The 22,643-nt window shown below is 47.5% G+C and overlaps 4 protein-coding genes across 10 annotated transcripts; 2 read left to right on the top strand and 2 right to left on the bottom strand.

Moving 5' to 3' along the window:
• Positions 1 to 207: 207 nt before the first annotated feature.
• LOC127766241 (tryptamine benzoyltransferase 2-like) lies at positions 208 to 3,479 on the top strand. Its single transcript, XM_052291329.1, has one exon. It carries the CDS (start codon positions 1,089 to 1,091, stop codon positions 2,457 to 2,459), a length of 1,371 nt encoding a protein of 456 aa, XP_052147289.1. The 5' UTR covers positions 208 to 1,088; the 3' UTR covers positions 2,460 to 3,479.
• A 1,073-nt stretch (positions 3,480 to 4,552) lies between these two features.
• On the bottom strand, positions 4,553 to 5,452 carry LOC127766242 (uncharacterized protein At5g64816). The gene is made up of 2 exons (XM_052291330.1): positions 5,311 to 5,452; positions 4,553 to 5,153 (listed from the first exon to the last, which is right to left on the bottom strand). Exon 2 carries the CDS (start codon positions 5,150 to 5,152, stop codon positions 4,775 to 4,777), a length of 378 nt encoding a protein of 125 aa, XP_052147290.1. The 5' UTR covers position 5,153; positions 5,311 to 5,452; the 3' UTR covers positions 4,553 to 4,774.
• A 224-nt stretch (positions 5,453 to 5,676) lies between these two features.
• On the bottom strand, positions 5,677 to 12,436 carry LOC127766240 (uncharacterized). 2 transcript variants are annotated; one of them, XM_052291326.1, is made up of 10 exons: positions 11,498 to 12,436; positions 9,511 to 10,668; positions 7,777 to 8,886; positions 7,577 to 7,618; positions 7,319 to 7,395; positions 7,136 to 7,220; positions 6,990 to 7,073; positions 6,802 to 6,903; positions 6,612 to 6,710; positions 5,677 to 6,096 (listed from the first exon to the last, which is right to left on the bottom strand). In XM_052291326.1, exons 1-10 carry the CDS (start codon positions 12,209 to 12,211, stop codon positions 5,971 to 5,973), a joined length of 3,597 nt encoding a protein of 1,198 aa, XP_052147286.1. In that variant the 5' UTR covers positions 12,212 to 12,436; the 3' UTR covers positions 5,677 to 5,970. The 2 variants fall into 2 exon arrangements, with proteins under 2 accessions (XP_052147286.1, XP_052147288.1); XM_052291328.1 differs by having other exon boundaries at positions 11,513 to 12,436.
• Positions 12,437 to 13,929: 1,493 nt separating this feature from the next.
• On the top strand, positions 13,930 to 22,625 carry LOC127768675 (pentatricopeptide repeat-containing protein DOT4, chloroplastic-like). Of its 6 annotated transcripts, XM_052294301.1 has the most exons (8): positions 13,930 to 15,368; positions 16,187 to 16,285; positions 16,462 to 16,522; positions 16,910 to 16,973; positions 17,070 to 17,132; positions 17,244 to 17,297; positions 22,267 to 22,306; positions 22,477 to 22,625. In XM_052294301.1, exon 1 carries the CDS (start codon positions 13,943 to 13,945, stop codon positions 15,362 to 15,364), a length of 1,422 nt encoding a protein of 473 aa, XP_052150261.1. In that variant the 5' UTR covers positions 13,930 to 13,942; the 3' UTR covers positions 15,365 to 15,368; positions 16,187 to 16,285; positions 16,462 to 16,522; positions 16,910 to 16,973; positions 17,070 to 17,132; positions 17,244 to 17,297; positions 22,267 to 22,306; positions 22,477 to 22,625. The 6 variants fall into 6 exon arrangements, with proteins under 6 accessions (XP_052150261.1, XP_052150257.1, XP_052150262.1 ...); XM_052294297.1 differs by lacking the exon at positions 16,462 to 16,522; XM_052294302.1 differs by lacking the exons at positions 16,187 to 16,285; positions 16,462 to 16,522.
• The last annotated feature ends 18 nt before the right edge of the window (positions 22,626 to 22,643 follow it).

Below are 22,643 nucleotides of genomic sequence, written 5' to 3'. Positions count from 1 at the left end.
TCCATCTCGTGGACTTCGGCGGCGGCAGCAGCCGACGGGGACGAGGCCGGCAGGTTCAGATCGAACAACAGCGGCAAGCAGCGCAGGGCGGCAGCCTCGTCAGCGGCGCGTGAGACGCCGTCCTCACGGAGCACGAAGGATGAGGAGCCGATGGGGAGCGCAACGGGGAGAGCGAGGAGGCCGCCGTCATCATCCATGGGAGCTGGTGGAGAGGCGACGGAGGCTGGCGGCATAGGGGGCGGCCCTCATATTCCCACGTCGTCGTCATCGCCACCGCCGCCGCGGCCGCCGCTGCCGCATCGCCCGTCGCCGGTCGCCGGCCGCCCGACCTCTTCTCCCACCTCGCCCCGCCGGCCGGCTTGCCCAGACGAAGGAGAAATTTGAGAGAGAGAAGGAAGGGATAGAAGAGGGGAAAGAGAAAGAGTGATGACGTGGTACCTGACACATGGGTCCCACGCTGACTCATCCGCCACGTCAGATAAAACCGGGATCAAAACCAACAAAGGACGTAAAGTGAACGGTTTTGTAAGTTGAAGGATGTGATATATCTGGTTTTGCGGTTAAGGGACGATTTTGTAACTCGATGACAAGTTGAGGGACCTTCGGTGTACTTTTTCCTTTTTTCTTTTCTCCTCTTCTCTAAACCCATTTGGAACATGGAATTATTTCCTAAACCGATTTGAATTTTAGTGTATTTTTCGTTGCAACATGTTGAAGTTAAATTTTATTTTTGCATGCTTGTGTAATGATCAAGTACATATTAAACTATCATGTTGATCTTTTTTACAAATTTTTGCATAACTATTTGAGTGGCATGTAAACAAGAGTTGGCGTCTTCTAAAGAGTTTAGAATACTTTCCCCATTTAGAACATGGAATTATTTCCCAAATTGATTTGAATTTAGTCATTTTTATAAGCGGAGTGGTTGATACCTACTCTCGTTTTGGTCTTGACGTGTACAAATAAATAGCCCAAAATAAATGTACTGGGGGTGGTTGATCACACACTGTTCTACATATAGTTCGGAGCTCTATATAAGCGGTTGTATGCATGCCACTCCAAAGTAATTAAGACGAGGTGTAATTAAGATGAAGATTACAAGCACGGCGATGTTGGCGCCGGTGTACGGCACGCCGCACCCGCTCGCCGGCGCGGAGGTCCAGCTCACCGTGTTCGACCGGGCGGCGTTCGACCTGTACGTACCCAGCGTGCTCGCGTACCGGGCGCCGGCGCCGTCGAACGAGGCGATCAAGGAGGGCCTCCTCAGGGCCGTCGCGGCGTACCCTCACCTCGCCGGCCGCCTCGCCGTCGACCGCCACGGCCGCCGCTTCCTCCACGTGAACGACCAGGGCGTGCTCGTCGTCGAGGCCACCGTCGACGGCGCCGACCTAGACGACGTGCTCGCCAACAGCGGCCGCGCCATGGCCACCGACGTCGCCGACCTCTACCCCGCGTTGCCGGAGGACAACGTCGGCGCCGCGCTGCTGCAGGTGAAGCTCGTCCGGTACAGGTGCGGTGGCCTCGTCGTCGGCAGCATCTGCCACCACCACACCGCCGACGGCCACTCCATGAGCGCCTTCTTCACCGCGTGGGCGACCGCGGTGCGCGAGGGGGAGGGCTTCACCGCGCCGACGCCTTTCCTCGACCGCGCCGCCACGGCCGTGCCCCGCACCCCGCCGGCGCCGGCGTTCGACCACCGTTCCATCGAGTTCGACGGAGGAGAAGCCGCCGCCGCCGGTGGCGGCAGGTCGTCCTACGCCGCCGTGTCCCTGGACAAGATCAAGGACCTGACCGTGCACTTCACGGCGGAGTTCGTCGGCGAGCTCAAGGCCCGCGCCGGCGGCCGGTGCAGCACGTTCCAGTGCCTGCTCGCGCACGTGTGGAAGAAGATCACGGCGGCGAGGGACCTGAGCCCGGAGGAGTTCACGCAGGTGAGGGTGGCGGTGAACTGCCGGGGCAGAGCCAACCCGCCCGTGCCCATGGACTTCTTCGGCAACATGGTGCTCTGGGCGTTCCCGAGGATGCGGGCGCGCGAGCTCCTCCGCGCCACCTACGGCGCCGTCGTGGGCGCCATCCGCGACGCCGTGGCGAGGGTCGACGGCGAGTACATCCAGTCGTTCGTCGACTTCGGCGGCGCGGCGGCGGCGGGCGGCGGCGGCGGCGGGGATCTCGTGGCGACGGCGGCGGCGGCGGGCACGATGTTGTGCCCGGACCTGGAGGTGGATAGCTGGCTCGGGTTCAGGTTCCACCAGATGGACCTCGGCACCGGCTCGCCGGCGGCGTTCCTGCCGCCGGACCTGCCCGTGGAGGGGCTGATGGTGTTCGTCCCGTCGCGCGCGGCGAAGGGCGGCGTCGACGTGTTCATGGCCGTGGCGGAGCACCACGTCGAGGCGTTCGAGCGCATCATCTACTCCTTGGAGGAAGGACATGGGCATCATGTCGGCCCGTGTCACCTCTAGACAACGATGCATAATGCATTAGATCACTCTAAACTCTGCTACCTCCGCCCCAATTTAAGTGTAGTCGTGTATTTTCGTGTTCAAGTTTGATCGTCCATCTTATTAAAAAAAATAGTTTCACATAAAGTATTATTCATGTTTTATCATATAATAACAATAAAATACTAATTATAAAAATTTTTACAAATAAGACAGATGGTAAATGTTGAACACAACCAATGCAAAACTGCAGTCTTCTGGGATGGAAGTAGTATAAAACTATGGCGTGCGCGTGGCAAACTGATGTGATTAGCCACTTGTCTTTCCACGATGCTGTTTTCTCGAGCTTGTGTTGATGTTAAGCGTGATTAGCCAGTCTAATGTGCAAATTTGTTCTGTAAATATATATAAGATTGATGGCTTGATGGGGAGAACAGCAAGTTTATGTACAGTGGAGTATGTAGGAGATATAAAACGAATATCTTGTATTTTGTGCTGGATGATTATGACTGTTCAGCATTGCTTATGACAAACGCATTACCCAAAGAATTAAAGTATAGAGGCGTTTTGAAGTGTTTGAACATTTGGAGCATTTTCAGGGGGATTTCTAAATAGTTTTATTATCTGAACCAGCTACTCCATATGCTATACGAAACAGAACGATATGCATGCGTAAGCTAGAGCGGGAGTTGTCGCGCGTCTTTTCTGTTCAAGATCATCTCCATGTCCTCTTAGTTTTACGATCAGTGCGTTAGGTGCCCGTTTCCATGGTGGCCTGGGTGTGCGATCACCGATCAACAGTGACGATTTTGATCCTATTATCTTGGTTAACCTAATCCAAGAGGAGAATTTGACGTCTACCTGATGCTTGTCTGACGCCTGATTCAGAGTTTCAGGCTACAGACTGGATCATCACAATGGTGATTAAAGCTTCACACCCAGGGAGCTGATAGCAACATGTGCACACACTGAGCAGACGGTAGGGGAAATGGAGGACCGGAAAGATGTGGCATTGTTGCCTTGCAAAAGATACATGTATTTCAGACCATCACTGTCTTGTAATCTGAATGCAGATAAAGGAAGGCCTTCTCTGTTAACCTTAGGATAATTTTCTCGAGGATCATATGCACAAAGGGTAATGGAATGGACAAAACATGACAACCTGGATAGGTCATTCCATGGCTCATTCCTAGAGATAAATGACAGCCATGGATGGTTGTACTCCCTCCGTCTCAAAATAAACAAACCTAGTACATTTGAGACGGAGGGAGTTGTTACTAAACATTAAAACAAGAAGCTAACTGGAGCAGAAAACAAGCTTCTGAAGCTCGTAAACAGCAAAGTAACTGAAGCAGGAAGCATTGTGTCTGACTAATAATAAGAGCATAGCAAGAAACTGCAAATCTTTCACTACTTCGCATGCTAGCACTAGGTAGAAACTCCAGCAAGCAATGCTCTCAACTCTAAACTCTGAAAATCATTGCAATTGTGCAATATAAATCACCTCGGCAAGTTCTGAAGCTCCCGATACCAGTACACCAAACTACATCTGGAGGTAAAATAGGTAATAGCCATCCTACATTTCCTTCTCAGACAGATAGCAGAAGAGATTTAATATTAGAATTAGCACCCTCAGGCAGAGGCAACCACAATTCCTACACGATAAGAATTTTCATCCAAATGGGATAACTGAACCTTAGATACATGATAAATTTGGCCAAAACCGGCCAAGCTATAAACTCAACATCAGATACCCCCGCAAAAGACATGATACCTACAACCTAGCTGTCACAATTGGTCTGAACTGTAGATAACTCATCTGTGCAACATAAATCACCTGAGCAAGTTGTGAAACTCCCAATACTAATGCACAAAACTACAATTCTGGAGGTAAATGGGCAATAGAGCCATCCTACATTTCCTACTCGGATAAATAGTAGACGGGATTTCATATCAGAATCAGCACACTCAGGTAAGCACATATTAAACACGATAAGCATTTCATCCAAAAGGGGTGATTCAACCTCTGATACTAAATAAATTTGGCTGGTGTTATTCGTCGGCCCAGCTGAAAAACTCAACCTCGGATACGCCTCACAAAAGACATGGTATGGTACCTAGCAATCACAATTGTTTGTTGAAGATCAAATGTGAAGCACAAAACAATCAGGAAGCAGTCATTCACCTATTCCATTCCTCATGATTTATAAACGATAGCTATGGATGTCTGAAGCTCTCCTCTTAGGTAGTAATAAGGATTGCATTAGGAACAAGAAGAGCTTGATGGTTTGTACCAAAAACAAGGTACAAACAACGATGGCTTACAGTGGGGGATGCTACATGAGGGTGGAGGAGAGCTTGAGGCACTCGCTCTGGCACCTCTTGAGGCAGACGTCGTTCCAGTTGGGGACCTGGTGCTGGTTGACGCAGACGGTCCGGGCGCATGCGTCGGCGCAGGCGTCGAGCTCGGAGACGCCGCAGACGGTGACGCAGGTCTCCGGGATGGGGTCCTTGGAGAAGGCCCCCACCTTCTTGAGCATCCGCTTGGAGGTGCACACGCGCTCGCAGACGAACACCTCGTCGGAGCTCTTCTCGCGCCCGCGCGCCGCCTTGAGGCGCTGCTCCTCGTCCCGCCGCCGCTTCACGCGGAAGGCCTGACCGGCCACCACCGCCGGGATCGCCGCGGCGAGCAGCGGCCACCACGCGTCCACCATCCTGGGGGAATACAGACAAAATCGAGGGCCCGTGATTATCAGATTTCGCCCAAATCCTGAAATCCCTCACGGGCCACGGGGATCTACGACGAAATCTTGACGCAAGTATCAATTAGGGGAAATTATGGAGAGGATTAGGGGAGAATTTGGAGGGGCACCTTGGGTGTGGTGTGGGCTGCCCGCTTGCTCCGTTGCTCGTCGGCGTGGAGGGGGGAAGCGGCGGAGGAGGAAGGCGAGGGTTTTAGGCGAGGAAGACGAAGAGATGGGTGACGGCGTGTCGCTTCTTCTTCTTCCACTCCAAGTTCATTAGTTGGAAGTAAATGGGCTAAAAGTTGACTCAGTCTACAAACTGTAAGCCCATGAACTCAGCAGCCCATTTCAATATTGGGTTTCAAACCAAAATATTCATCAGGCTTGAATGGTAATGCTTGCTAATAATCATAGAGCATTGACACAAAATTTCATAATCAACGGGGTGTGTGGCTACATGCTTATGAATTTCGAGAGAAAAATAGTACATGTCATTCAGAGAGCATACATATATTTCCTTTTTTCTTCTTACAAGAGGGGCAACTATTTACAGCTATCCTCTATTTGTACATGTAATTCGTTCGTGTACTGTATGATTGGGCTAAGGCTTCATAAAACACAGCCCGCCCAAATTGCCAGATCAGATCAACTAAACAGACGAGAATCTCTGATGCAGAAGAAACAGAATCTCCCCCATAATGCCGAAGGAAATCCTATCCAGCGTTTCCACCCGAAGTGTTGTATACCATAGGCCGCCCATATTTGAGAAGTTAAAAGGAAAAAAAAAACTAGGATTCTGATTCTTTGAGACGCGATTTCAATATTTTCTCCAAAAATGCCAAGGTGTCTGCGTACGACGGGTCGTTCTTATTGACCGGCTTACACGAATTTATATGATCAGTGGACGCCAGGACCTGCAAAATTTTAATAATAATAAGTAAACCACCAGTTACAAGTTGCATAAACTGCTACTACCTTACGAAAATTATAAGGGTGGTTCAAATTATAGCTAAAATAAACCTTACCAAAGCCAACTTGCCAAAAATTTTGGCGGGATTTCTTATGTATTTACTAAAGTTTAGCAACAAACTAAATGTAGACATTTTTTTAGCAACTTTATCAAAAAAAATTGGTATGATTAAAAATGTCATCAATCTGAACAACCCCATAATATGGGCGAAATTTGGGGGGCATACAAGAAGAAAAATACAATGGGATACCTACAAAATCAACATTGTGTCTTTACCACACTAGCTTGGATTTTGTGTCTCTAACATGTATAATCATATATTGTTGACATCATTAAGCATGTTAAAACTGTGCAGAGTACTAGATGTGGATGCATGATCTATCAAGTCCGTTATAGTGCAAGGCTAGCAGATCACAATTAACTACGCAATGGTGCGAACGTTATAACGTGGTTACTTACAACAAGTTCCCCGTATCCTGGGTATGCAGATTCAATCGGTACTATCTCCATCCGAAGTGCCCAACCACCATAACCTTCAACGATCGGTGTGACTTGAGTCTATTAAGGTGTGAAGCCAGTTGACATAGGTATATTAGTATTATAACAATGAAAGCATAATGTGTAATTGAATAACAATATCTTCCTTTACCTCACTAAAACTAAGAACATTGAGCAATCCTTTACTATGGCGTTGCCGCACAAAATCATTTAACTCAACAAGTCTTGGGGATCCGCTTCTTAACTCGCCAATCTAAAGAAAGATAAGCTGCAAGTGTCATAAATATAGAATGGGGTGAACAAAAAAGATAAGCTGCAAGTTTTTTGTGAAGGACAAACCGATGGAGCTGGACGAAACACCAAACCCATACGCCATGGCATGTCTGCGAGCCTACTACCAAAATGTGGACAGCTATAGAAAACCTGTGATATGAACATGGTTAGATCTCACAGATGTTTGAAAGAATTGACAAACAAATACATACTAGCCCATTCGTATTGTTCAGGAACTTGTCATAATTGTTCAGCTTCGCTTGATACAGCATCTGCTTAACCACCAGTCCTCCCATGCTGCATATATGTAAATGGGAATAAGTAAGCCTTTTCATCTGTCACAGACTTTTCAACAATTTCCAGCACTACATCATGAACCAAGCGACCATCATTACCTATGAGTTACAAAAACAACAGGACGACTGCCAATGCCAGCAGCAATTAACTTCCTTAACAGCATAGAGCTCACCTCCTATATACAAATATTATTTCAACTGAATAAATTTCAGTAAGAAGAAACAAATAAGCCTAAAGTTAAACTCTGAGCATCTCCTATCCAACTACAGAACATATCAGATCTGAGTATCACAAAATTATGGAATGTTTTTGCGAGATCAGCAATGGAACAAGAAAAAGAAAAAGAAAAAACTAACCTGAAGTGGCAAGCTGGCTCCGGTCCATTGTGTCAGATTGGTCTGCATAAATCATTTGAAACCAGTAAGACCTCCAAACATATAAAAGCAACAAGAATTCCATCAGCAGGGAAGCATCGAATATTACCAGAATAACAAAAGTTTTAAAAGAGACCAGTATAACCCTCCCCACATAAAGAACATCAGAGCACCAAACTAACCTTGTACTTGACTGTCAAAAAACGAGCTTGAGGAAAATCTGCTGAAAGCCATTCTCTTGGCCAACATGTTCCCTCTTTGCCAGCATCTTCATCTATACTTTCCACCAGACCTGCTTTGGTGGTTGATGACTTGTCATCAGCTATCCGCCATGAGTTGAATGGCCCACCACGAAGACCATGGACGAACACGACATCCATTAAAGGGGGTGTATATTTGGATGTGTTGCTTGGAGCATCTCCAGTTTCAGAGTCACCACCTTCTTCAGTGCAACAGTCATCCTTAAATTTCTTTCTTGAAATTTCATGACCATTGTTGTCCAAATGAACCTCAAGAGGCAACTCTGGATTTAACAAGAACAAAGCATCTCCAAACTGAGGACATTTTCTTTTATACTCACTTTTTGAATCAGGGTATTCATCAGAAGTGCTTCCCGTATTTGGATCCTCAGAACAGAATACATTTAACAAAGTTAACCTGCAGTAACTTTTTAATTTTAAATCATTGCAAGGAACTCGTCCACTTGCGCATTCCTCAAGCCACTTGCACCATACATCATCAGAAATAATTTCCTTCTTTGAATTGGGTAGAAGAGAGAGAATGGTAACCAGCCGGCCAGCATGCCTTCGAATATGAGCTGCTGGAGGAACCCGTACACTGGAGGGATCAGAAGTAGTGTCATTAGAGGAGTCATTAGAGGCAGACACATTCTTGTCTTGCACTTCTCGAATTCGTGATGCATCATATGCTTCGATCGCAGCGAGTTTCTCATAATCATCACCAAGGAGGATGCGCCTCAACAGGGAGAGAACTCCTAAATCAGCAATTCTCTTTTGGCATGCACCATCCTCAGAACAAAGCTCTGCCAGTGCTTTTATTCCCTTCAGCGTAGCGGATGCTGAGTCAGCAGCATCAAACTTAGGTGGGTTCTTTTTATTCAAGTTCTTCAGAGCTGTAGCAAATGGTTCAAGAGAGAGAAAATCGAAAAGGGGTACTTTGTCACCAGAAGCAGGATCATAGTGTGATTGAACTATTGCCAATTTCACAACAGCAGTAGCTAATTGATTCAAGATCTGAGTCGCAGAGGAAGCATTATGGTGATCAACTTGATTCTGTCCATAAAAAAGGTTAGTATCAGGATTCAGGACAAAAAAGGAGGAAGAACAAGATTGTGAAATTAGTACTATCAGGAGTTAAGCTAAAGCTTTATAACACAAAATAAGTTATACTGTAACATCCAAAAAGAGCAGCACTAAACTGAAAATGGCAGATGATAGAAAATGTGAAACTCTGCACAAGAAAAGTAGCAGGCTAGTAGCAACCAAATATTCAAATTTTGTTTCAAACAATATAACACAATTAAAATAAAAATATCAAAACATGTGTATTTCATAGAAATGTTTCGAAAGAAAGAAGATAGCTCCCAAAAAAAAAAAAAACCTAAACAGCATCTGGCATGAAGCACTTTATAGAGTCGCCAAATAACAAAGCAAATTTTATATATGGAATGTTTAGAACATTGTTCCTCCATGGTTAATACTTGTCATAAATCTGAACATGTGACATACTATATTATACTGGTGATCTTAAGTTCTTGACGTTCTAGTATTTTCAGTCTGATTATCGTCATGTTTATTTATCTAAAACTCATTTATCAACCAACTTAACTACTAAGAACAGTTGGCGGCACACGCATTCAAATATATATTTATTAAAAACAATAACAAGATTCTTACCTTCACTCTCTCTGGTTGAGGCTGGGTGGTTCCTTTCAAATTCTGTGTCTTGTTATCTCCAAGAATCTCAGAAAGCACGAGAGCCAACCATCCCTGAGAAATTGGTACGGAAGCTGGTCCATAGTCTTCAAGAATGCATGAAAGGATTTTAATAGCTGTGAGATTTGTAGTTTCTGAAACAGATTTATCAAAGAGCCAACGAAGAAGAATGCCGGACCATCTTTGAGTTTCTTCAAGTGACAACGGAACTTCACCAGCATAGAGCAAACTCAGTGCCACTGCTAATGATTCCTTCATCCTGCTCTGAGCATTCTCATTTTCTATCTTTTTTGCGATACTACGAAGAAGATGAAGACCCTTCTGTCTGATCACAAATTTTGACTCATTACACCTTATCATGGATAATAGGAAAGTTGATAGTGACATTTGAGCCAATGCCATGTCACCATTCTCAGCAGCCCGAGAAGCTGTCAAAAGAAGACTTGAGCACCAGTCAGGGACAGAAGGAGCCAAAGTCAAGCTCTGGTCTTCCAAAAGAGCTCGCGCCACCATGGCTCCATGCCACTTGACAGTTCTTTCAGGTGCTTTCAGTGCAGTTGTGACAGTATGTCCATCACTGTCAAGTTCTTGAATACGAGAACGGTTTAAATCAGATGCAATAGCCCAATTAGCAAGAGCCCAAGTAGCAAAAGGTACAGCTACATGCTCCCTCTGCAAATCATCCCAGAGGCCTGGAGCAGCAGCAGAACTTAGCTTCTCCACTAGTGGAGAATCAGTAGCAGTTTCTTGCATCAATATTCTACTATTCGAAGCTCCAACAATACCATCATCCGAGTTGCCCACCTCCAATGAGTTTATTTCTCTAGAGAATCCCAAGACAGTAGTCCCACCAAGTACCTTAATCCCTATTCCTTTTAATCCACTGTCACCATCATCACTGTTATTATCATCATGGTCATCAAAATGCATCCCCCCTTGCTCAATGACTTCGATGGCTGCCGCAATATCTCTTGTATCAGCATCTGAAGGCAATAAAGGCTGAAATGATGAATAATCCGCATTATCGCAGTTGGAAGTGATGATGTCCATAAGTGCAGCAACAAGCATGCTCCTTCCTTTAGAATGGTCTGAGACATTGAATGAAGAGTATTCCGAGTTCTGTATTAACAGGAGGGCAATATATTAGGTACAAACAACTCATATTGTGTTAAAGTCCAAGGAAACCAGAACTGGAAAATCTAAATGGTTTAATAGACCTACATTGCTAGATTAAGATGCGCATGAAACATAATACTACATGTATAGGGGAAAAAAAGAAGAGATAAGCTGAAGAAAAAGCACTGCCAGCAAGCAAAAAAAGAAATTGCCTATAGGAGAGTTGAGATCACCAAGCCATCAAGGAAAATAAATTATATTTACCAACTCCAAGGTCTTGATAATCCATTAGACATAACTGCATTATTGCATAACTGGCATGCAGGTGCATAACATAACTCATTCCCCCATGAGATCTTTTATCTTAACATCAATAGCATATATTAACAGTTTGCAATCTGAAAACCTGAAGGGCCAAAGGTTCCATGCTCACAAAGACATGGGATGAAAACATAAAAATGCCAGAAATCTCAGAGCACACGAGGATGCAAATTTTGTTTTCCACCTATAATCAGGCTGTACTGATGCACATCTCAACATCTGATTCCTATAACATAGCATATCAATACTGAAATTCCTAACACAAGAACAAATCAAGCTACACCAAATCATTAATTCTCAACTAAAAAGAAAGAAACTAACAATTCAATATAAACATTCAGAGTTTTCTCTCTTTATCTTGCAGATTGGACAGAATTTACAACAACAATCACCTAGTAGATTAGAGCCAGCTACATTGGCATGCTCGAATAATTTAAACTGATTGCAAAATTTATTCTGTTAAAGCTACAATTACGGCAGCCAAGCAAAGCAAATAATTCAAGAGTAGCACCTGACAGGACATTACCTTCTTGCCGCGTTTTGGCTGGCAAGAGAAGATGAATTGGAGGAGGCAGGGAACCGCTCGTGGTCGACCGAGCACAGCAGGCGCAACCCAGGGATCGGCCAGCAGGTGCGCGAGCGCCCGCGCGGCCTCCGCCTGCGTGGCCCGCCGCACGACGCTCTCGAGCAGCCAGTCGACGACGGCGCCGCCCCCCGCCGACACGATGGCCGCGCGGCGCGCGGCGCTGGCGGCCGCGATGTCGGCGAGCAGCGCGGCGACGCGGAGCTCGAACCCGGACCTCACCTCGTGGTTGGCGGACGACAGCACGGACATGAGCGACCTGCACAGCACCTTCCCCGCCGCGCAGGTGTGCTGCATCCGCTCCACCACGCGTGCCGCGGACGCCCTGGACCTCTCCACCGTCCCCTCCAGGTCCCACGCGGAGATGTGGTAGATCGTCCCCGCGGCCGTGACGAGGGAGAGCGTGGATAGGGCGAGGAGCGGGGTCAGGCGGCGTCGGGGCCCCCCGCCGCCGCCGCCGCCGCGGGGCGCGAGGTGGTGGGGCGGGGGAGGCGCGGCCACGGGGAGCGGCGCCGACGAGGACGTCGTCGAGGTCGACGGCGCCGAGGCGGGACCGCTCGAGCAGTGCGTGCGATGCCGGGGGAGACGCTGGAGGTGGACATTGCGGAGGCGATTGACGACGAGGAGCCCGCGCCGCAGCATCGCCGGGGCGGAGGAGCGTCGCGCCGCGTCGCGTCGAGTCGCCGGACTCCGGTAGCGTCTGAGCTGTTGGGCGCGGCGGAGGCGGCGCGGTTGCCGGCTTTGGCGTGGAGAGGAAGGCGAGGGGGGAGGGAATATTCGCCGGAGAGAGAGGAGAGAGAGAGAGAGAGAGAGAGAGGCGGTGGTGGTTCGGTGGCTGCGGCGAACGGGCGGAGGGAGGAAGGCGAGTCGTGATGGGCTTTCTTCCGGTCTATTCCTTTCTTTGATGGGCTAAGTTTGGGAAACGTGACAAACCCGTGTGTCATTGCTGGGATAGTGCACGTGGAGATTGGCACGTCGTTTTGAAATTAATCCTCTTGAGTTCAAATTACAACACTGTCAAATTGATACGATTCTACTTGCAAAATGGACGTTGTGAGCGAGGACATAGTCGCATGCTGCTCTGCGTTGTACTCTAAAACATAATGTTTACCTAGCAAACATTTTTTTAGAACAATTTACCTACCAAACTTGAAAAAAATTGATAATTTAACACTTTTTTCGTTGTCCTATTGCTTCAATTGATACTTTTGAGGATAACATGTAGAACCATCTAAGATGAATGAAAGTGGACTAGTATGTCAAATAATCGAAACCAATATTAAGGAGTGTTAAATTATCAAATCTCTTCCGAGCTAGATATATGATATGGTTTGCTTGATATATGGCGGTTGAGTGTTCTCAATGATCAAGCTGGGGAGAGTTTGCTGGCAGTTGTTTGAATTTCCATTACGGGGAAGGAGGGGGGGGGGGGGGGGGGAGGGTGCTCATTAGTTCGCATGGTTGATATAGCTATTTGATTTTAAAATATAATATATATATATATATATATATATATATATGTATGTATGCAAAAATGTTAATTAGAAATATAAGATTTTGGCCTACGTGTTCTTTACACGTAGTGTGTCCATCATAGATTACTTTATACGGATGAATTAAGTATAAATTAATTAGCTAGGCTACTTATAGTGCAACATGTCCGACAATGTTTGAGTCTCCTCTACTCAATATAACTTTGGCATAATGCTGAGTAGAGGATATGAATTTGGCATATGGTAACGTGTGGTGATTTCTAGACTAGTTTTTTAATATGGCGCATATGGTAAATTGGTCATGTCTTTCTTGGTAAACAATGCTTGTGGTGACCTGTGATTAATAATTATTTTATTAGACATGTATTTTTCAAAGGTGCCTTAATTCGAGGTAAGTTTCGTAGTAAGTAGTACCTGCGGTGACTTCTAACCTAAATTGTGTTTATAGTGATAGAGTTGGTACGACTACGTGCACGTGCATTCGAGAAAAGGATATTGCATCCCATTTCATCGGTTAGGATTGAAGTCTTAATTATCAATAACATTTTTTTAATTTAAAATGAAACTAACATTACTATAATACAACCAATATATTTCCGTGTAGTTGTCGCATCGACCCCGCTATCCGATACAATGCAAAACTACACCAATATGAAAATTTCAATCGTTGATTCCTTTTTTTCTTTGATAGGAACCGATTTCAATTTGTGATCCCTACGTATACGAATTTTCATGTATTGATCATGATGTTTGTTAAAACAGAAAATCAAAAGAGAGAAAGATCGTCAAACACTCGAAGGCATTTCCATGGTGATTGTAAGCCGTTCGATTAACGTGGAAAGCCATGGAATGGTAATCTACGGGATTTACAGAGCGCGCAATGTTCGGACGCGCCAGGTGCTCGACCTCGGCCCCCGCCGCCGGCGAGCGGCGCGCTCTCCCCGTCGACCCTCTCTCCCTCCCTCGCCTACTCGTCTCCGCCGCCACCACCCCCGGCGCCGCCGCCCCGGCCGTCTCCACCCTACACGCCGCCGCCCTCAAGCTGGGGGTCCTCCCCTCCTCGCTCCCGGCCTCCAACGCCCTCGTCTCCGCCTACTCCCTCTCCGGCCTCCTCCCCTGCGCGCTCCGCGCCTTCTCCCTCATCCCCCACCCTTCCACCGGATCCTACACCGCCATCCTCTCCGCGCTCTCCCGCCACGGCCGCCCCCGGGAGGCCCTCTCCCTCTTCTCCGCCGCCGCGGTCGCCCGCCCCGACGCCGAGCTCCTCTCCTGCGTCGTCTCCTGCTGCCGCCGCGCATCCGCCTCCCTCCCCGCTCGCGCCGCGCACGCCTACGGGGTAAAGACCGCGCCACTGCTGGCCTTCTACGCCTCGGCCGGCCCGGCGCTCGTCGCGCTGTATGCGATGTGTGGGAGGGTGAGCGCGGCCAAGAGGATCTTTGATCGTATGGACGGCGAGGACGTGGTGTCCTGGAACGCGATGATTGGGGGGTTCGCTGGTGCCGGGATGAATGGCGAGGCGTGGGATTGCTTCCGGGAGATGCGCGCAAGAGGTGTTCGAGGGAATGCCCGTACCGCGGTTGCTGTGCTGGGGGCTTGTGATTTGGAGTCTGGAAGACAGGTCCATGGGCACATGGTGAGAAACCATGGTGATAGTGGTTCAAACGCAATTCTGTGGAATGCGTTGATGAACATGTATTCACGTGTTGGATGTGTCGACAATGCAGAACATGTGTTCTTCGAGATTGAACGGAAGGATGTTGTGTCATGGAATGTGATGATAGGTGCTTTCGCAAAGAATGGGCATGGAGAGAGGGCACTTGAACTTGTGGATGCAATGTTGCGTTGTGGGATGCAGCCAGATTCAGTGACATTCACAACTCTGCTCATGGCATGCTGCCACTGTGGCTTGGTTGATGAAGGTCTTGCGCTTTTTGAGCGGTTTGTGGAAAATTCTGCCCTCATCCCTACTATGGAGCAGTGTGCTTGTATTGTGGATTTGCTTTCACGAGCTGGGAGGTTCAGAGAGGCTGCTGGATTTATTGATCAGATGCCAATCAGACCAAATGCAGTTGTATGGGGTGCTTTGTTATCTGGAAGTAGGATGCACCATGATGTGGATCATGCACAGATCGCTTTTGAGAAACTGGTTCAATTGGAGCCAGATAACCCTGGAAATTTTGTGACTATGTCAAATATATATGCAAAGGCCGGAATGGTTGAGGATGCAAAGAGAGTTAGGATGATGATTGACAGGGAGGAGTTAGTGAAGCCTTCTGGACAAAGTCGTGTTCAAGCTATGTAAGAAGGTATATATTTTGGCTATTCTTGCCTGCATTATAACTCATCATCAATGATAGCTTATTGTTTGTGCTGGGCAGTGTAATATTTCTTATTTCTAACCCATCATCAATTTGGACATGCTCGTTAGTAGAGAATAGTTATTACTTTACACCATGAACAATCTATACAGAGCGTCAGTTTTAGACTGTCACAGAAAAAAAAATCCATTTCACCCCCTGAACAGCCGGGTTGCCTACTTTATCAATTGCACTACAAATCCACCTAATACTTCCCCTGTACCGTGTGAGAATTTCTAATTACCTCCCAGGTTTTGCCACCATGGATGTATAGACCTTTCCCCCTTTTATGTTTAAATGTTTTTATCCCCTGTTTCAGTAATTATGCCTAATTATGCTCTATTTGCTATGTCCATATATTGTACAGTGACAGCAAGTAAATACCTGGCTGCTAGACTGTTAGGCCTAAGTAAGACCTACCCTTTTCTGTAAGCTTGATTTCTTGTTGCACCATCCTTCAAGTAATTGTATAGCTACAAAAGATGCACCACCTCTGTGGCCTCTGTTGTTTTTGTTCTTCACAATAATGTACCTTTTGTTCGTACTGGTATTTCTTCCTACGAAGATGGCAGAGACTATGACCAATAACCTACCTTCTGTTTTGTAACTGCACAGAATGGGTTATGAATGCCCAGCATTCTTTAGTTACTGTGATTTTTTTCTCTACGCTTCATTTTAAAAAGATAACAACGCAATCTTTCTATTTGCATCTCTTCTAACTGGGTAATAAACAAATTGCATGCTAATAAAACTTTCAATGTGCGCAGTTGCTTTTAGTCATCATGATTTGTCTACCGTGCTTCAGAGTGCAGCAACACTCATGCATCCACTACCAACAGTTCATTTGGTGTCTACCATTGGATATGGTATTATCCCAATTTCTCCGTTGCCCCCTTGTGTTTCAGTGTTTATGTGTTTCCGGTGCTGCCCATGTTGTCTATGTTGTTGTAATCACGAACTTTTTCTAGTTTTAGATTTTGTTCCTTTCCATGTCATGCAAAGGAAGTTCATTCCTAACCTATTCTTACGCTGTGTTCGGCAGCTGGAGAAAGAGAGATAGTTTGTTTTGTTTTCCGCGCGCACGCTTCCCAAACTACTAAACGGTGCGTTTTTTGCAAAAATTTTCTATAGGAAAGTTGCTTTAAAAAATCAGATTAATCCATTTTTTAAATTTAAAATAGTTAATACTCAATTAATCACACGGTAATGGCTCACCTCGTTTTGCGTATCTTCTCAATCTTCTCAATCCCCTTCTCCTCAAACTCACCTAGTATGGCTGTAAGAATTTGTAAGAAATCTAGAATGTGTAGATAATAGCACATCTTGTGAGGAATCTTTGGTTCCTTCATCTGAATTTTGATATTTATGTCAATGAAGATGCTATTAATCTTGTTAAGTACCAGACATGTGAATTAGTTAAGGCCATTTGTAGCAACTAGTTATTTTCCTCGTGTAAAATCTTTATGTTCTGTACTGGATTCTTTATTCAGGACAAGGTTTGTTCACTAAGAGGGGATTTAAGGGCTTGTTCAGCACCCAGGGTCCTCTGCCAAGGTTAGCTATTGATAATGTGAATGCAGTTCTTCTGTACATGAAAATCATCCAGACACCTTGCTCATAACATAAATTTATCGGATCAAATTTTTGCAGTTCTCTCTGGCGTCCATTGTCTAGTTGTGTGCCTGTTGAGAAGGCTGCGTGGCAAAGATGACAGTATGTGCATTGTTTTAGTTCCCTATTTTCTGTTAACATCGTGCTAATTTTTTAGATGTAACATCTTGGTAGTTGAATATATAGCACTAATTATGAATTCTTCATTTGCAGTTGTTAATGCTGGAATAGCTGGTTGTTGCACTGGCCTTGCTTTGAGCTTTCCAGGTATGTTCTCATTGAATGCACATGGTATTTTTTGGGGGGGTATGATGTTCTATGGGGGAATATAGTGCTTCATGATACATTGATATTTTTGTCTCAATTCATTTCAGCAGTGAACTGCAATACATGTCTACATTAGAGTGAATCTCCATGATTGTTGTGGTGAGGATAGCTGTTTGTAGTTGGCAAACTGTGTCTGATCCAATGATCACTGGTTTTATTTCTGGTGTGCTTCCGGTCTTGAAATGATTTTTGACATAAAGTTTGTCTAGAAATACAAGACTGCAACTAATTGCTGTAGATTTCCTTCAAATAGGCCCTAGTATACGTGTATAAAATTTTAGAATCTTGATGGCCCTTGTGATCTTGTCCTTGATCGTGATATTTAATATGATAGAGTTAGAGACAGCGGTTAAATTTAAACCTGCCCTGGATTGGCGCCTCCATAGCGTTTTGCATAGGCGTGGCCGTTTCCCGTGCTATCCACGTCGGCCCCGAAACTCTAGGCAGCCGAATTTCACGAGCGAGCGGGAGGCCCGCGTTGACTCTGGTCGTTTTACAAAAAAAGCCCTTGCTATTATTGATAATCTGTGATAAGTCCCTTGTCTTCGTTTATGTGTTCTGTATTCTTACTTTAAGGCCCTCCAAGACCTGAAATATCTTATGCTAAGAAGAGAAAAAAAACGAAAAATAGGCCACGCTTTGAATAACAACAAGTGAGTGGCCTTTTTTGTAAAAACGAACAACCCTACCACCTGGCGGCCGGCGCCCACCCCTCACCCCACCCTCCCAAACCCTAGCCGCCTCTCTTCCGCTCTTGCAGCCGGCCTGCACATCCCCTTCTGTCAGGAGATCGATCGCCGGCGAGGAGTCGGAGATGGAGTGCCGGCGTGGTGTCACACCTTGAAGTTCTCCTCCTAAGCCGAAAATTGAATTTATAAATCACCCTAAGAAAATGCCGGTGCAAATCAAGAGAAAACCTTAATAAAGTAATGCAAATAATAATCGGAATTGGCATGTGGAATTTTTCTTGAGTTCTACATGTCGAAATACGTTAACAAGATTTTTAGTGGAATTTTCAGAGCTCTCGAAATAATTTTAACCAATTAAAATTGAGCACATGCAATTTTAATCCCAGGAAAAATCCTTTTTCCTTCTTTTTCCTTTTTCTTTCTTTTCTTTTCTTTTCTTTTCTTTTCCTTTGAATGGGCCGCCGGCCCATTCCTCCTTTTTCTCCCCTTTCTCCCGCTGGGCCGGCCGTAGGCCGAGGCCCAGCCAGGCCGCCCCGCCTCCCTCCTCTCCTGGGGTCGCCGACAGGTGGGGCCCACCTGTCGGGTCCTCCCCCAACCTCCCGCCGCCCGCGCCGGTCACCACCCCGCCGAAACCGCCGCCGCCGCACCCACTCCTCCGCTTTCCCCGCGCCCACGCCGCGTCGCCCGTGCCCACGCCACGTCGCCGCCCCCTCTCCCCGCGTCTTCCGGCCGCGCCCGCGCACGAGAGGGGCGGGATTCAATTTTGAATCGCCCCCACCTTCTTTCTCTCCTCCCCCACGTCGCCGGCGAAATCGGGGCGCCTCCCGGCCACGTCCGCCTCCCCCTCCGCCTATAAAATGCTCCCCATGCCCTCCTCTCTCGTTTTCCGCTCTCACCGCTCCATCCCGTGCCCCTACCGAGCTCGCGCCGCCGCCGCTTGCGCCGCCGCCCGCCGCCGCACTCCGGCCGTGTGCCGCCGCCGCTAGAGCCGTCGCCGCGCTAAGCCACCGCCACCCCTAGCTTCGCCGCCGCAAGACCTTTCCCGGCCGCCGCTTTGCGTCGCCGGAATCCCACCGAAACCCCATCTCCCTTGTGTCGCCGGTGAGTCCTCTCTCCCCTCCGACTCCGGCCGGCGTGGATGGTCGCCGTGAGGGTTTCCCTCCGTCCTAATTCCTCCTCTCTTTTTCCCTAGGTGTCGCCGTCGCTCGTCCGCACCTCGGCATCGCCGGTCTTCGCCGCCTCCCTCGTTTTCCGCCGCCGGCCGTTGTCGCCCCTCCGGTGAGGTCTCCCTCCCCTTCCTTTCCTTCCCTTTTTTCCCCGTGCGCCGCCGCCCTCTTCGCGCACTCGCCGTCACGTTCGGCCGTCGCCGCTCGCGCCGCCGCCCGCCGTCCGCGCCGCCGTTTGCCGTCGCCGGCGGTCGCATGCGCGCGCCGCCGCTTTGCCATGGCCGGCCGGCCGGCTTGATGCCGGGCCTGGCCGGTACACTGGCCTGTGGAGCCAGGGCCGTGGGGCCCGCTTGCTAGCTGTGCCCTCCTCTTGAGCCGCTGCCGAGTGGGGCCCACGTGCCGCCGCCCCTTCCCCTCTCTCTCGAGCCACTGACTAGTGGGACCCGCCCGTCGACGCCACCCCCCCTGATGACGTCAGCCCTGGGAGTTGTTGCGCAATAAATTATTTAAGGACTTTTTGTTATAGTAATAAACACAGTGAATCTTCTAAAATTCATAACTAATTCATCCGTGCTCCGTTTAAGCCCATTCAAGTCTCAGTAAATCAAGAAAAATGTGTAGAATCCATTAAAAATGGTTTTGTTCTCTGTTTCAGTAGTCTTATAGCCTGTTTGTATTGTTTGCTTTGTATGTCGCTTAGATTCCGGTTCTTCCGACGCTCCAGTGTACTTCGAAATAGTCACCGAGGTTCCTCCAGCAGCAGAGCAAGGCAAGTCATGCTTGTCACTTGAACATGTTGATCCTATATTGCAAATGCTCTATTGTTTTTCTTCAAATACTGCATCGTTTTATAATGTTATTATGGGATGTTTACCTATTGTTACAGCCATGCTATTTTGGCACCTTGTTCCTTTGTTAGCTTGGGTTATAACATGAATAGACGTTGGACTAGGAGTTGCTTAGCCATGCTTAGTTCTACTAGTACACAGTGGGGAAAATCCTATTAATGTTTAGACTGTTGGTTCTAATGGTATTGTTGGATTAGTGCCACCGCTTTGGTGTTGGTTAATTAAAATAAATCACATGGTGGGCTGTGGGTGCATGGTTTTGCTGGTCGCACCCATGGCAGTTAAGGACCGGTTCGCGGGATGCCCTGGAAGAACTTATCGTACTTACCACAAGCCAGCCTGGGCAACGGCTGGGCTTGTAGTGTAGCTTTCCTCTAGCTGACGCACCCAGGCAAGGGTGGGCGTGATGGAACGGGGCGGGCCCTGCGACGGCCTCTGTCGTTTCCGGATTCACCTAGGCACGAGAGGGGACTGCCCGCTGCCTTGCGAGGAGTGGGGGTGAAACCTGAGGTGTGGTGTGCTTGGTTAGAGGGGGGTTATGCGAAGGGTCCTGTCACGGCCTCTTTCCGGTATGTCGTGGTGGCATGTCGGCGCACGGTAACGTGTCGTGGGGCTGTGTCTTGTGGGTACAGTTGTACACCTCTGATCAGAGTAAAACTATTCGAATAGCCGTGCCCGCGGTTATGGGCGGTCAACCAGATTCACCGTGATTAGTCTCACCCTAGTTTAGTCTTATGAAATTGGATAGTATAGGTGGATGGTTGGGCCTGTCGCAACGTGGTATAGCGTTGGACAGTGGATGATTAATATTGATTAATTATTACGACTGTTTTCTTCTTTAAACTTCTGTTTATAAATGCTCGCTTTATGCAAATGAACCACTCTAGCTCTCCTTTGATAATTCCCTGCATCATACCCCTATTCCGGTATGACTTGCTAAGTACAGTAGGTAGTACTCAGTCTTGCTCTATTTTTCCCAACCCCAGAGTACGAGTATGTGTCAGATGGAGGTTTCTCCGAGGAGTAGGCTTCGTCCGTGCCGTCGAGGATGCCTGTGGAGTGGTGTTCCCGCTGCAGTTCTAGTCAAGGCTTAGCTCCTGTTGTCTTTCATTTTTCCGCGGCATTTATGTAAGACGTTTATGATGTTTGTAAGACGTGGATCTGAATGTCAACATTGTCGTTTGTGTACCCCGGCCGGTCCTGGACGGGGATTTTAATGCACATTCTGCTTGGAATTCTATTTGGGAATTTCTGGGCGTGACACGTGGTCCCCCAGGTTGACGGCGGTGGAGGTGACGACGATGGCACCGGTCCAAAGCCGCGAGGTTGAGGAAGAGCAGATCGGGAGGAGACATGGTGTCCAGATCTAGAAAAGACATTCCACAGCGAGGCCGATGGTGGAGGGGGTCGTCAAAGATGGCTAGGGCTAGAGATGTTCGCACCGGCGCTATCGCCCGTGACGAAGAGGCCCGCCTCTAACTCGAGCGGCTCACCAATGTCTGGCTGAGCGCCGCCCGCTGGTGGAGGGAAGGTTGACGGGTCCAAGGAGCGTGACCACGGTGCCGAGCACCACGCTCAGCTCCGTCACCACCAGCAAGCCCCGCGCTGACATTACGTCCCCTCGAGCGGTCGGCCGCTTCGCCGGATCAGTGGACCATCGCTGGCGTCTGTCCCTCTGTCGGCTGCCTCCTCACCGTTGCTGATGCCTCCTGAGCAGCTGAGCTCTATCTCCTCCGCCGATTAGGGATGGCAGGTGTAGAAGCACAAAGACTAGGTTCGATGAGATCTTGGATGGAGCACGGAAATGGCACAGTCGCTGCCATATTCACCTGCAACTCCTCCGTTGCAATTCGAGATGAACAGAGAAATTGCAATCCCCGATATGGTTCCTTCTTGTCGGTAAGAGATGGCCCTCTCTGTCTTAGTGTCATGGTTTCCATTGATTGGTGTCAGGCGCAATGCAAGGTAGCCAGATCAGAATACATTAGATGGCAAGGCAAGGCAGCCACATCAGAATGCATACTCTGTTTTTTCTCCTTTTTCTGTGACAGCAATTCATGTTGAATGTGGACCCAAGTTCAAGAATGTTATGTATCATGCTTTTAGTTCAATAAATATCAATAATCCATCTATGATTTTGCATAATTTCCAGTGAACAAAGTACTAATGATTTAAACTACATATTAATAGTAGTGTCCTGCTGTAGGTTTAGGATTCAATGAATAATTGGATTGTGCTTCTGCAAGGTAAGCAGAGTTAGATGGGAGTAGTCATTTCTCTCTGAATTTATTATTTTTGTTCTTAACTGCTACTTAAATTAGTGGGGGTCTATTGTTACTCTCTAACAGATAACAAGATTGATCTTCAGAAAAATTAGGCGAACACAACTGCTTCTAACATTGTTGATTGAATTCAGATGCAGCTCATGTTGATTGGCTTTTGCTTGACGAGGTCTTACCAGGGAGAAGAAGTTAATCATGGCAACCCTGAATCTGCATAGCATTTTAATGTCTCACTGCAACACGTTGTCTGGATATTCGTAAAATAACATAGCAGTTTCCATCATTTGTCTTGAGCAATTTC

Source organism: Oryza glaberrima, chromosome 3 (assembly GCF_000147395.1).
Source record: "Oryza glaberrima chromosome 3, OglaRS2, whole genome shotgun sequence".
NCBI lineage: Eukaryota > Viridiplantae > Streptophyta > Magnoliopsida > Poales > Poaceae > Oryza > Oryza glaberrima.
The sequence above is the reverse complement of the archived record's forward strand: the minus strand, read 5'-3'. Positions and strand labels throughout refer to the sequence as shown.

What these genes read in the sequence shown, in the direction of transcription:
- LOC127768675 (XM_052294302.1), top strand. Translation starts at nt 13,943, where the DNA reads ATGTTCGGACGCGCCAGGTGCTCGACCTCGGCCCCCGCCGCCGGCGAG.
- LOC127766242 (XM_052291330.1), bottom strand. Translation starts at nt 5,152, where the DNA reads ATGGTGGACGCGTGGTGGCCGCTGCTCGCCGCGGCGATCCCGGCGGTG.
- LOC127766240 (XM_052291326.1), bottom strand. Translation starts at nt 12,211, where the DNA reads ATGCTGCGGCGCGGGCTCCTCGTCGTCAATCGCCTCCGCAATGTCCAC. An exon ending in TTTTGACAGTCAAGTACAAG is followed by an intron (nt 7,619 to 7,776) that starts GTTAGTTTGGTG and finishes TGATTTATGCAG; the next exon opens with ACCAATCTGACACAATGGAC. An exon ending in CAGGATACGGGGAACTTGTT is followed by an intron (nt 6,097 to 6,611) that starts GTAAGTAACCAC and finishes AAAATTTTGCAG; the next exon opens with GTCCTGGCGTCCACTGATCA.
- LOC127766241 (XM_052291329.1), top strand. Translation starts at nt 1,089, where the DNA reads ATGAAGATTACAAGCACGGCGATGTTGGCGCCGGTGTACGGCACGCCG.